Source organism: Trachymyrmex cornetzi, unplaced genomic scaffold (genome assembly GCF_001594075.2).
Source record: "Trachymyrmex cornetzi isolate Tcor2-1 unplaced genomic scaffold, Tcor1.1 scaffold123, whole genome shotgun sequence".
NCBI classification, from domain to species: Eukaryota; Metazoa; Arthropoda; class Insecta; order Hymenoptera; family Formicidae; genus Trachymyrmex; species Trachymyrmex cornetzi.
Genome location: NW_017295795.1, coordinates 905,141 through 918,580, shown reverse-complemented (window position 1 = coordinate 918,580; position 13,440 = coordinate 905,141). Strand labels below are relative to the sequence as shown.

Sequence of the window (13,440 nt, the reverse complement as noted above, 5' to 3'; positions counted from 1 at the left end):
AATTTTCGTTATCACGCGCATCACAATCGTGATTCGTATATGCGAAGCATTTCGCTCCGACGATGCACCCCCCACGCAGATGTATTGTATAATAGATAAACTAAAAACACGTAGAATAATTGGATACACGTGTATACGTATATGATATATTATATATGTACACACCCATCCGCGGTAATATCGTCCTAATAATTAGGCTATCGTAATGATTCTTTGGCAACTCGGAGCTGTCGGATTTTCGACGTGCGTACGCACGCACGCACGCGCGCACGCACGCACATACGCACACACACACGCACATATACACACAAATTTCCTATTACATGTACATATATATAATATTTTATGTAACGTGTATGTGTGTGTGTTGTGTGTGTGCACCTATACGTATTATGCATATGTATGCGCGGGCGCGCGCGCGCGCGCACGTGTGTGTTGTGTATATCAATAATTATACGATATATATAATATATACAAAATAAGATTAAACAACGTAAACTTACGCGACGGACAAGCATCGCCCATCCGGCATGCATCGGCGGCAATTTTGTCTCTTTGTTTGGCACTGTCCGCTCGCGCGTTGGAAATCGAGTTTCCTTACCGAAATTCTTTTTCCCTTCACATTTTTTTTCGTTTTTTTTTAACATTCACGTTAGCTGTATGTACACTAAGAAATCCGCTCGAAGATCCTCCAGCTCTCCTTTGGATGCGAATTATCACCTCTTCTGCGATGCGAGGATCAGTCTGTACAAGGAGAAACAGATTTTTCTTTTACAATATCGCGTTGTATTTGCTCGAAAATTCGACGCATGACCTGCACTTACCAGATTGTAATTAAATTTCCGGCGTTGGGGAATCTCGATTACAGCGGGGCCGACTTTCGCGAGGGTGCGCTGCAACCGAAGATAGGCCGGCATCATTGCGGCATCATCTTACAGCTGGGCTCCATATTGTCGGAGGGTACACGCATGCTACCATTTGTGATATAACCATTAGCATCGACCATTACGGAGACGCCGGATGGTGGATGATTATGATAACTAATGTTTCTCTGCGACACCACCATGCTTTTTTCCGACGGTACTACGTGATCGTTGCTGCCGCCGTGGGAGGAGAGGCAGGGTTCGCTCCCACGACTGCTGGACGATTCGATTGGGTGATCCACGCGTATAGGAATGCTATAGTCGGACAGGTATTCGGAACTGACTTCTACGGTCGCGTATTCGCGAATGACAGATGACTTGGATGGATAATCTATCGGCATATGTTGAATCGACGAGGCCGACCTGATCTCGTTCGGGTCGTTCAGCGTAGCGACGTGTCCGTTCGCCATGGCGTACAGGTCGGGCTCCGCGCGGCCTTTCGTAGACAGCATGGACTCGAGACACTGGTACAGCAATATGTAATCCTCCTGCGAATGATAAATTGGCAAAAATAAATTTTCTCTTTTAATACGATACGACTAAAAAATTACGCAAAGAGATATTCTAACTTGGTGGAAGGCTTACCTTTGAGCGGAAAACGCCGGGTCGCTTCATGTAAAGCAGCTTCGCGAACATATAGATATCGGCGCTTTGCTCGAATTCCAATTGCTTGTTTAACGTAGTCAGCAGAACAAAGAGTGCAGCCTCGACTCCACCGTACCTAAAATGTATAACAATATGAAATAAACGAAATGTTTGTAAATTGAATAATAAATCACCACTAAGAATTTGGTTACGCTCCAATTACTGCGTTTGACTCTTATTGCCAGTGTACTTCTCCTTATTTATTTTTGATATAAAGTATATTCGCTTAAATAATTAAATGTCACCGCGAACTAGTAGAAATAAAATGTTCTGCACCTGTCCATTACAACAATAGGACCGTTCTGATAATCCCGATGAAAGTCCTGAATGATGCTGACGAAAGTCTTCGGATTATTATTATGCGGCCACAAACCGCTTTGATTCGACGGCGCTTGAACGATTCTGGCGCTAAGCTCGTAATCATCCTGCAACGATCGAACAGCCACTTCTAACAAGATCGTTCCGTTCACAGTCTCTTTCGTACCACAGAGTCGTACTCGGAACGTCTCGGATTCGAGATCCTTTCCTTCGAAGGGCCAAAACTCCGGATACTCCTCCTGTCGAATAACATTCTTTATTACAAAATCTCGTTTCTTTTACTTCTTAAAACAATCCCGTTTTATTCGAGATGTACCTCGTCGCATTGAGTTAACATGACGATAGTCTGCGCATTGTGGTCCCACATCATTTGCCAGAACTCCATTATGGTGTTCTCCATTGGATGTTGCGTTATGATAAACTCGCGATTGCGTTGAAAACCTAAAAGTACCAAATAAATATTTTATCAACATTATTAAGATCGTTTCGAAGATGTGAATAAGCATCAAAAATTTGTTAAATTGCTAGTCAATTTAACTTGTGATATTACTGCGGTAGTTTAACAGAGTTAACGTTTCAAGGCTTTGATTTCTGTAGTTTATGTTATCACACATATACGGTCCTATAATATATTATATTAAATATTTTGTCGTCGTTTACAGGAATTTAAACTGTGACTTGATACGAGCAAATTCATGATTGATTACCTGAAACCCATGTCGCGTTTATGTAGTCGCTTCCGTCGACGCCTGGTTTCGGCGTTAGGTGAACGCGCGCATTCTCGATAGGGATAATGTCCATGTTACGATTCTTGTGGACGTTGCACGCTTTGGTGGCGGATACGAGATTGAAGTCCTTAGGTTTCCACGACGTCACCAACTGTAGAAGCGACGAACAATTAGATTAGATGATTTCATGTTCGGACATTGGCAATTCCAAGGATAAATCAGTTATCAGTACCTTGTATTGAGCTTCGATGTTGTTCCACGCGTCAGTCTTGTTATTCGATGGACACAGCATATCTTGAATATGCTTTATTAAGTTATTGGAGTCGATGTTGGTCTCGCCGCTCTCGATCGCCTCCTGCAGAGCATCGTGAATAAAGATGTACTGCTCTTCCGTCTGAACCAGGAAGTTTCTCTGAGTACGGATGTGCTTGAGGAAACCGAATACGTTAATCTCGCCCTTGGCTTTAGCTTGCTTCAGCATAGCGTCGATCACGATGTACGTTCCGGTACGTCCGACGCCAGCGCTGAAATAAAATAATAATTTTATACATCAAATAGATAGACCTTTAAAGATAGAAATATTTAATCATTTAATGCCACACTATACATTTTGTTACAAATACAACATACATAAAAATAAACATATTATAACAATACATTTTTTAATCCAAACGTCAGACATTAAGAAATATAATGCTAACAAATAAATGTATGTATCTTTTTTTTCTTTATTAAGAAAAAAGTGTATAACATATAAAATAAAAACAATTCAAGTATGCTATACCGAGAGTGGCATCGAAGAGTAAAAAAGGTTTGAAGGGTCGAATTAATGTTTCTGTTGTTTGTTAAAATGCATTTTTCACCTGCAATGAACTACGATAGGTCCAGCCTCGGGCGGATTAGCGTTGGACGATTTGCGAATAAAACTCAGAACAGGTAATGGATGATCGGGCACGCCATGGTCAGGCCAGCTGGTGTAGTGATACTGCCATATAGTGCGCTCGCCCATATTGGTCCCATTTTTCTTCTTCTTGATCTGCTTAAAAATCAAAGAGTTTCTTGTTGAAAGACTTACTCGGTTATTGGCTTTTGATTTCGCTATGATACTCTTTTTTTTACATTTTTATTCCTCTTTTTGAAGAATGTTTTAAGCGCGTACGTTTTATTTTTAAATATATACCTTTAAATGTCGAATTTGGAGAGTACGGATAGTGTACGTGGCCATAATGTCCTCCCTCACTAAAGTTACTTGAATGTAACCGTACGTTTCAGTCCCTTCCTTCGGCCAATACATATCACATTTCCTCTACAAGTAACAATAATAATCCATAAGTAATTATAATTCAATAAATCAGATTTCTACGATTGTTACAGCAAGCCAAGCATTTATGTGTGTAAATAATTTATGTTTGTTTCTAACCAGTTTCAACATTTTATTATCTATAATTTTTAATTAATATTGTAAAAAAATATCGATATCACTTTATACTTACACGACCACGCTCAACAAGATTGGTAATCATTACAACTATTGATACTCGCTGCTCCCAAACCATCCGCCAAAAACCATCGAACGTAGGCGGGAGCGGACCCTGAGTACCGATGTAAGCTCGCGCTCTTTGCCATCCGTCGATGTAGTTTGCGTTAACATAATCCTGGCCTTTTTTAGGCGGTCCACCGCCGCAGGAGAGCAATTGCACACGAGTGTGGTCGTCTAATGATAATAACGTAAAGAGTACAGTTAAACCATTTTAGTAAAATTAAGGCAACGCCTTCGCATTCTTATTTCAACCGTAATTTACATAATTATAATTTGTTGCTTGGTCTAAAAATACGGATTTTAATCGTGCTACACAATTATCCACTTATCAGTCTGGCTCGAATGTAAAAATCAACGTGCTATTCAAGCCGAGATATATTATAATATTATCTCATTTTAATACAGAGATTATATCGATTGTTCTATTCTGCTGATAATGAAAAGGCATTTTCTATTTAGAACGTGCGAATTTCGTAAGGGTGCAGCAGTATTCTTGAACAATTGAAAATTTTGCTTTTTCCCGAACAAATGTGTCATTATTTGTCTACACAATAAGTCTAAAAAATATAGGAGTGGATTTGATGCCGTATAATATTTATATAAATATCAACGTGGTGTGAATTTAACACCCATATGATTTAAAACCCATTTATAAATCCACCCTATAGTGTTTATGTTGATACCAACACGGTGAGAATTGTATAACTATATTTATTACTCATACTTAACAGTCTGGTGTTAAATATGGTATTAAATGGTATTAAATTCACACCCATATTTTTTAAAGTATATCTTCCGCTTTAAATTCGAAATTAATAACGACACGTGATAATCTCAGTCTGGTGATATCGATCGTATTGACATACGGGTCAGCGACTGAGGGGTCAGACTGAACTAAAATAAATCAATCGGAGCAAACGGCAACGACAATAGCAAGTAGAAGTCATCCTTAAAAAATCAACGTTCTCGCGGGGAGCAGAAAGTAATATTACTGGTACAATAGTATTACTGGTTCTATATTAAGATGTTTCTATTCGTTTGTAAACAGGCATGGGCAGGCGATACATCAATGCTACTTACACGCGAGTATATTCAAGTATCTGTTCTTGGCCTTATTCTCAGCAAACTGGGAATTCTCCACGGTATAATCACCGGTCTCAGACTGTATTAGCTCGTATTCTTTGCTGAAACCGATGTCACCGTCGGCATGAAGGCTCGCGACATGCTGAACGAATTGCTGGACGGCTACGGCGGTTCTCTCACCGTCCTGCTCGCTGTTCTCCCATTCTTGAAGAGTGGGAACATTCCGCGGCGGGTAATCCAGGTAGTAGTAGGCAGTGTGGAAGCATTTCCTAAAGATCGGTCTAAATAAAAAAAAAACAGGATATTTACTAAAATCTTATTTTTAAAAATTACTTGAGATTTTAAAGATTTTTTTTTACATATTTTTATTCAAAATTTTAAGTAAGATTAGAGAATTAATAAAATTAATCGGACTGCAAGTTACGCAAATTATATATCGTAAATTATTACAGGAGACAAGAATTCCGCGAAACTACACTGAGAAAAAAATGTTTATTTGATTAAATTAATTTAGTTCATCTTTATTTCTTTCGTTGGAGAATCAATATTTATCAAATATATTTGATTTAAATACATATATTCTTCATTGAAAGAAATAAAAACTAAATTAATTTAATTAAATAAATAATTTTTTTCTTAGTGTATATCTATCATTTTCTATAATTGAACCGCGAAACTTATGAGATCGTATAAGGAATACAATGTGAGCTACTTTATTCTGCTGAGTATTGTCTTCTATTGTCATTCTGATTTGTTAAATAAAAGAAATACAAACGCGTATATTCATGTGCGAGAACGTACATGAATATATGCGGATGTGTATATCTATATCGTACTTATTGTTAACCGATTGTCAATATTTTACATTATCAAGAAAAAATTATCAAAGAAGCAATGTTTTCACAAACAGAATTTAAATTTAAAAATAGATGTTCAAAAATTTCCCTGAGTATCGATAAAGATTTATGATTTTCAAAGACAAAAAATTAAATCTAAAAGTAAAAATACAAAAATTTTTCTAAGTATCGATGAAAAGTTCTGTCCCATGAAAATCCTCCCCCCCCCTCTCTCTCTCTCTCGCTCTCTCTCTGCTTGGAGTAAAAAAGAAATCCTCTGAAAATTCGCGAATAGGTTTTTTCAGGTAGAAAATATTCTTGAAAAGGTATCTAAATATCTAGATATCTCTTTCTTTGAAAAAAGTATCTAGATATATCATCTCCTTTTTCAGAATGCATCTCTAGAAGATGCGTAGAAAATCTTTCGTCTTTCATGTACATTATTTTTTAAAAACAATTTTCAAGAATAACGTTTGCAATAATAAACAGCGTTCCACGTAAATTATTCAAGTATCCGTGCTGCAGATGAAAAACACGTGTGGGTTGGGCAGATAGCAACGATCAAATATTGATAATACTCCAAAATCAATGCCGATAACATATTTCTTCGTACTACACGGTTAGAAAGATTCGCGATTTCCACTTAACAAACTTACAAGTTAAGGAAAAACTTCTTCATTTCGATGATACAATCTTGACGATATCCATCATAGGCGAGACCGCCCACAAATCAACGAATGCGCTTGCGAAATAAATGACGATTAGGCCGCGGACCCCGTCCGTGACCCAGAAAATGAGCTTGTCATCAGTCACGGCTGATCCTTTGCACATCGCTCGCGTTACCTCGCGTTGTTCCTAAACGTCACCCGAGACACTGACGCGCGAGAACTCCAAGTAACTCGGAGAAGCGAGAAGAAGAACGGAATTCGTAGACACGCACCGCACACGCGGTCTCGCTCGCGGCGCGCAAGAGTCTAGCTCGATGCGTGCGGCGTAGCGTCACGCTGCGTTGCTTCACTCCGCTTCGCTCCGCTCCACACCGCGCCACAAGTGGCTCCGGTGACTGTAAGAGCACACTTAGGCCTTGTCACCGCTCGTTATCTCACGATAACACCAGAGAGAGACGTAAGAGCCAGCGCCGGGATATATTAAAATACGCATCGTAGTACCTCTTCGCACGTCATATAGCGTCCCCTAAATTATGTTTCATACAAATTTGTTTCCAGTGAAATTTTTGGGAATTTCAAACAATATCTAATAGATTTATTTCTGTCGCGTAAAATCCTGTCGTGAAACCTCAAAATATTCCGCACTTAATACATACATTTTGAAGAGAAAGAAAGCAAAGATTCTGAGTGCAAAAAGTGCAAGCAATACGAATAAACCTATAGATACGTTCGCGAGAAAAGAGAGAGAGAGAGAGAAGAGCAATTTAAAAATAATTTTGAGACTAACTTATAACAAGTTATATACTTAAATAAATTAAGCATCACAATTTGATAAGAAACATAACAGAAGTGAATTATAAAAACCTCATTTTATTTTAATTTTTGAGATATTCTCTAATATAATATGTAAAATCATTTTATTTATTTTCTTTCATGATATTAAAATGAAATAGCGTAGTAACTTGACAAATTAAGTACAGTAGAAACTTTTTCCAAGAACGAGATAATCCGAAGATCATAAATAAAAGAAGGTTGCTAGGATACACAATACCGACTGCAGTGGGAAATCAAGCGGGAAAGCCTGAATGGGAAAAATGGTTGTGGGTGCGTGCGAAGGTGCGCGTGATTGCATCGCTCGCTCCACGAACTTTCTAATTGCCTATACTTCAAATGCGATTCGCGATCCAGGCACGCGTTTACGCTTCAACGTACCGGATATCATCCGGTCGACACACAATTTCCAGCTAACAAAAATGACAGAACATTTGTAGCGTTAGACCGGTCGGTGCAGAACGGAAGTGAAACGTCGGCGATGCGAAATAATACTTCGCAAGATCGACCGTAACTGTAAAGCGTAGCTCATTGCAGCGAGAGAAAGTAGATCTTTCGTTGTCACTTCTCCGATTTGTGGTTTTTACTCTAACTTTTCGATTGTACTTTGTATATCGGCCGCAATAAAGGTGTTATTAATTTTAATATTAATATCAGTTATCTTGACGTATAACTACGTAAGGCTGTGTTTAACGTGCATCATACACTGAGACAAATTTCTATTTGTAAATAAACGAATCAGAAGATTCTATTTATATCAATCAGAATTTTGATTATCTCTCAACTAAAATTATAATAGATTCGACTAGAAAATTTTGATTTGTCCATTTTCAATCAGAATTCCAATTAATGCAACCAGACTTTTTTTCCAATGTAGATTGTTCGGATAAAAGATACAGATCGGAAATTTAAATGACAATACACAATTGGAAAATTTGTATTAATTTTAACATATTTCACGTTTTCCAAACGATTCATTTAAATTTTTGTATTAATTTAAAATAGAATAAATATGTTGAAAGTAATATAAATATTATGTAAAAAAAATTAATACAAAAAATATAATATTGACACTTTGTAAGCAAACTGTGGAAATACATTTTTAACATTTATGACATATTAAATTAACACATTTTATTCACTTTATTTCAAAACACCTTATTTTTATGTTATTTATTTACTAAATTGTACTATTTTAACGATTTTAAGAAATGTTAAATATCAATTTAAATAACATAATCACATCATATAAAATTAACTCGAATATGTTAAAAAATTCAACACAAAATGTTGACAAACAAGGATTTGAGTGAACCGTTTCCAACATAAATACAAAATGTTTCTTACTATGTACAAAAAAAAACAGGCAATTTAATACGCTCAACGGAGGAGCTCTGCTTTGGATTTTCTTTTAATGCGCTCATCGACGTGCGACGCGGAAATATATCACCCGGCGCGGTCGGATGCAGCTAAAGTTTCCTCTGTACGCGCGATAACGCGCAATGCGTTAAACCGTGACTTACTTCCACAACACGAAGGACGTAATGGCCAGCATCACGGCGAAGCAGGCGCAGACCATACCGGCGATCACACCCGCGCTGAGATCCTTGCTGCTGCGGCGCATCAAGGGCGGTATCTTGTCGCAATCGCGGGTGACCAACACCTTCGTTGGTATGGAGCTGTCACCTCGGATGATCAGGCGGTTGTCTATTGTGCTCCTGGTGGCTCCTCGTACCACGATCTCGTAAACAGTGTTCACCGTCAGATTGGGTATAATCGCCTGCAAGCATTAATTCGCAAACACTTATTACGTGCGCCATAATTGCATTTTATCTAAACGAAAAACTATTGACGAGGTACAAGGTGAAAGCAACAGAAAAATAAAACTATCTTTGTTAGTAACATTATAATCGATAATAAAACAATTAATTTATAATTATTATATTAGATACAAAATAGTGTTGCGAGAGAGAGAAAGAACCGGGAAAGAACCAGAGAAAAAACTTGGGAAAGAACGGGAAAGAAAAACGATTCTTTCCACGCTTTGAGGGAAAGAATCCGTGGCCGCCGTATTTTTTTTACATACATTGGCGACAATGGTAATATTATCAGTTAATATGAATCAACGCGTATCAGTTATCTTAACTATCTATAGTATCTATAATACTTATATCTATGGCCTATGTTGTAACATATTTTCAAGCGTTAACTACTAAAATTTTATTTTTAATTTCTTTTTTTATTTTATGTTGCTCTTTGTTCCACACAAACTTAATGTATGTATGTTAAGTTACATACTATGTTAAGAGAAAGTTTTTTACAATTTTATTTAATATAGCAACTTGTTTCTTTAACTTAATCTATATAACTTATACTAAAAGCATATATTGGACGTTTTCCAACAACGTATACAGGTGATACAGTGTAACACTGCTTGACGCTGTAAAAAGCTAAGTAGTAAGCGTGTAAAATACGTACATGTTACCAACTTTTCAAAAAAGTTATTTGGTAGCCGTACTTATTTTGCAATAAAACTTTCAAAAATCGCCAATTCTGAAAAAATTATAATTTAAGTCTAAATAAATATCATAAATTTATTATTAATACGCTAAATATAATTATAAGAATAAGAATAGAAGACTACAATGCATTCTGGTGTTACCCTGTGAAACTGCGTTTTAACAAGTATCTTATACACAGTGTAACATAGTGTAATGTTCTGTGTCCTAGATGGAAAATAGCCACTATTGTTATTATTATTATTATTATTTGTGCCTTCTTTTTATTGCAAGCTGTTATATTTTATATTTTTTAACATTTCATTCAAGAAATTAATATCAGATGCCATCTTCCAAGGTTAAAGTATAGATTTATTTTGTGTATGCTAAAGATTTGATATTTTTATAATTACTTACATTAAAAAACCGTTTTTTCCCAGTTCCAGGTTCTTTCCTCGGAAAAATTCCGGGAAAGATAGGTTCTTTCCCAACGATTTAAATTTCCCGGGAAATTAACAACACTAATACAAAATATGTAATAATTTCTTCTCATTATATCGCTCCATTATGATTTATTGTTAAACATTAAATTGTAAAACGTTAAATTGTACCCCGCTCTCGAGATGACTTTTGTCGGTCGACAGCTCGATTTCCTCGTAATATCGTCCATTATCCCTTCGATAATTGATGTAGTAGTAATCGATCGAGCCCCAGAAGTTCGCCGGCCTGGCCCAGTGAACGTAAACGGACTCGTGCGATTGGCAAGTTAAATTCAAGATCTGAGGTGCACTCGGTCCAGTTATGTCGGTTCTACGAATGATCTGATCGGATGGCTCGCCCTCATTCTTCCGCGTGTAAGCCTTCACCCAGATCTTGTATTCGGTGTACGGGACTACAACATGGATTCATGAATGACAATTGAGCTAATTCAGTTTCATGAATGAAAGTTAAGAGACTATGTTTTTACGGTGACCGTAATCTGATCGGATCTTAACGAGATTCCCTCAAGTAAAACAGTTTCTTCTCTATCTGTAATTATAATTATACCTCGTAACAAATGTATTTATTTGTAAATATATAATCAGAAAAAAGTACGTGCGACGATAAGAATTGTTCGAGATTTCGTTATCAATAAGCTAAGTACACCGACCTATCTCCGGTTGTCTGCTGTAACAACTATTCGCTGTCGAGTGAAGATTATACATGGTTAATCTCGTGTTATCTGGTGCGTTAAAAAAGGCACAAAGGCCGGATAGCGCATGTCGACCGATGTTAAACATCGTATTCATGCGCGTTAAAATAAAAAAGGTAAACTTAGGCATGACGCTATTCAGTATCCGCTATTCATTCACATAATTTAGAATAATTTAGAATAATAGAAGATAGAATAATAGACGGTATCTTAAGCAATCTTATTCGCGTCAGTCGTATCCTTTATGCAACTTGCATACTTACGTAGTTCTTTCAGCATGAATTCGATGTACGTATCGTCGGAGTCCGCAGATTTGTCGGGTATGTGCATCTTAACGTCCGTGTAATTGGAATGCATGTAGTAAACGCGGTAACCGGCGATGACACCATTGGCGTTCTCAGGCTCCGACCACGAGAGTTCAATGGTGGTGCCCGTGATTCCCCGAGAGGTGAGATTCTCCGGCTTTGTCGGCGCTGGAATGAAGAGAGAAAAAACGGATTTTTCATTATAATAAACCGATTTAATCTTTCCTCTCTCATCATCGTCCGTAATGTCGCGCTGAGACAAAGTATATTCAGCGCATTCAGAAATAGCGAACTACTTCCCAGTGAAATTCTTATTTCATTCTTTTATTGTTAAATAGAACGCTTCTTCGTACGTGCCGTACGTTATTTACATAGACATAAAGAAATAGACCGGGCATGTGCCGTGCACTTTTCTATGGCACATTTTCTATATGTACACGTTGGGTCAAATATAAACGGAAAAGAGATACAAGGCATTGGATCTTATCCTGCTCTTTACTACACGTCGCATGTTGATAAGAAAAGAATATGACTCGATGTTCTCTCACTGTTTCAGGATACTCCGGGATGTACAGTCACTCTGTCGGGTCTATTTCTATACGTTTACGGTTATCCGTTCTCTCTTTCGAGCAGCAGCAGATATCGATACCCAACCCAACTGTATTTCCATTTTTCTAAAGCTCCATTTTCTAGAATAAATAATACGAATAAATAAACGACCGTCCAAGCGTTCATAAGAGAGTTCAAATTTATTGAATATTCATACATCTGCCATGGCATTACCATACGCCACGCGGTGCGCAGTATAAAACATGCAAATTGATTTGCATTCCATCCTCGGCTGCGTAAAATCATTGACAGTATAGACTTGCTTAAACAGCTCATTCCGACGTGCTCTAAATAGAACAATAAATGACGCGTAGTTAGAGAGATCCTCGAATCTACGCAGAAAGAATGATTTTTCGCTGAAGTATCCAAAAATTTAGCTAGATACAGATCTAAAAATACTTTGGTTGGATCAGCAAAATAATTATGTTGACATTAAGCGATGATGACAATGCTGCAAAAAGTTTTAATATTCTAATAACCAGTTTACACGTTCTATGTAATTATTTTGATGGTCCAAATAAAATTATTTTCGGATCTATATATACTCTCCAAAATTGTATTAGAATAAATCACATTCTGAAGAGATCTTAAAGATTGAAAATTGAGCTATTCTTTTCCAAGACTGGTTCAATTTTCACTCTTTAGAGAGAAATTCCACTCCAAAGAGTTATAATTCAAAGAGTAGATATAATTTTTAGACACCTCAGAAAAACCATTCTTGTACCAAGTAAAAAAACGAGAATACTTGATGAATCATAACTAGATTCTTACATTCTAAAAAAATGTCAGTATGGATTTGATTTGACACTCTTTAACGCTCATGCGATGTCTATATAATTTGCACCATGTTGGTGTGGATTTAAAATCCCTGATGTTTATATCAACGCTATCATGGTGTGGATTTAATATCATGGGTATGTAGGTTCAAAACCCATGATGTTAAACACACACTGTGTTGGTGTCAATTTAACATTAACACAGTGAGAATTATATAGACACGGTGTTAAATTCACACCGCTATTTTTTCGAGTGCAATAAAATTAAGATGAGGATTCTGAAATCTTTTATGCACGATTGTTAAATTATTTTACTCGACAATACGGAATACGGGAAGAAAATCGTTTCCTCTTACTGAATCTTATTCTGAAATTTATTCGGCGGTCGTTTCACGTTGTCATCTCCTGCGATATTCCGTTTAAAGCTTATCGAATTCGCATTAGATTAACGACGTGTAATAAAACGCAAGGCTGTCGGAGAGCGGGAG

At 37.1% G+C, this 13,440-nt stretch overlaps 1 protein-coding gene across 5 annotated transcripts in view; it reads right to left on the bottom strand.

Annotated features, from left to right (window-relative positions):
* Positions 1-315: 315 nt before the first annotated feature.
* The window catches only part of LOC108770135 (Protein tyrosine phosphatase 99A), a 230,540-nt gene continuing 217,415 nt past the window's right edge, over positions 316-13,440 (bottom strand). For 2 of the 5 annotated variants that reach the window (XM_018521487.1, XM_018521514.1), the window contains 14 exons: positions 11,526-11,735; positions 10,682-10,962; positions 9,096-9,352; positions 5,235-5,518; positions 4,108-4,328; positions 3,795-3,920; positions 3,478-3,653; positions 2,847-3,138; positions 2,594-2,765; positions 2,203-2,327; positions 1,845-2,125; positions 1,509-1,644; positions 825-1,411; positions 316-744 (listed from right to left, as the gene is read on the bottom strand). In XM_018521487.1, the coding sequence (XP_018376989.1) occupies positions 917-1,411; positions 1,509-1,644; positions 1,845-2,125; positions 2,203-2,327; positions 2,594-2,765; positions 2,847-3,138; positions 3,478-3,653; positions 3,795-3,920; positions 4,108-4,328; positions 5,235-5,518; positions 9,096-9,352; positions 10,682-10,962; positions 11,526-11,735 (3,056 nt within the window). In that variant the 3' untranslated portion in view covers positions 316-744; positions 825-916. The remainder of the gene's footprint in view (positions 745-824; positions 1,412-1,508; positions 1,645-1,844; positions 2,126-2,202; positions 2,328-2,593; positions 2,766-2,846; positions 3,139-3,477; positions 3,654-3,794; positions 3,921-4,107; positions 4,329-5,234; positions 5,519-9,095; positions 9,353-10,681; positions 10,963-11,525; positions 11,736-13,440) is intronic. The other 3 variants (XM_018521494.1, XM_018521521.1, XM_018521504.1) reach the window with 2 other exon arrangements.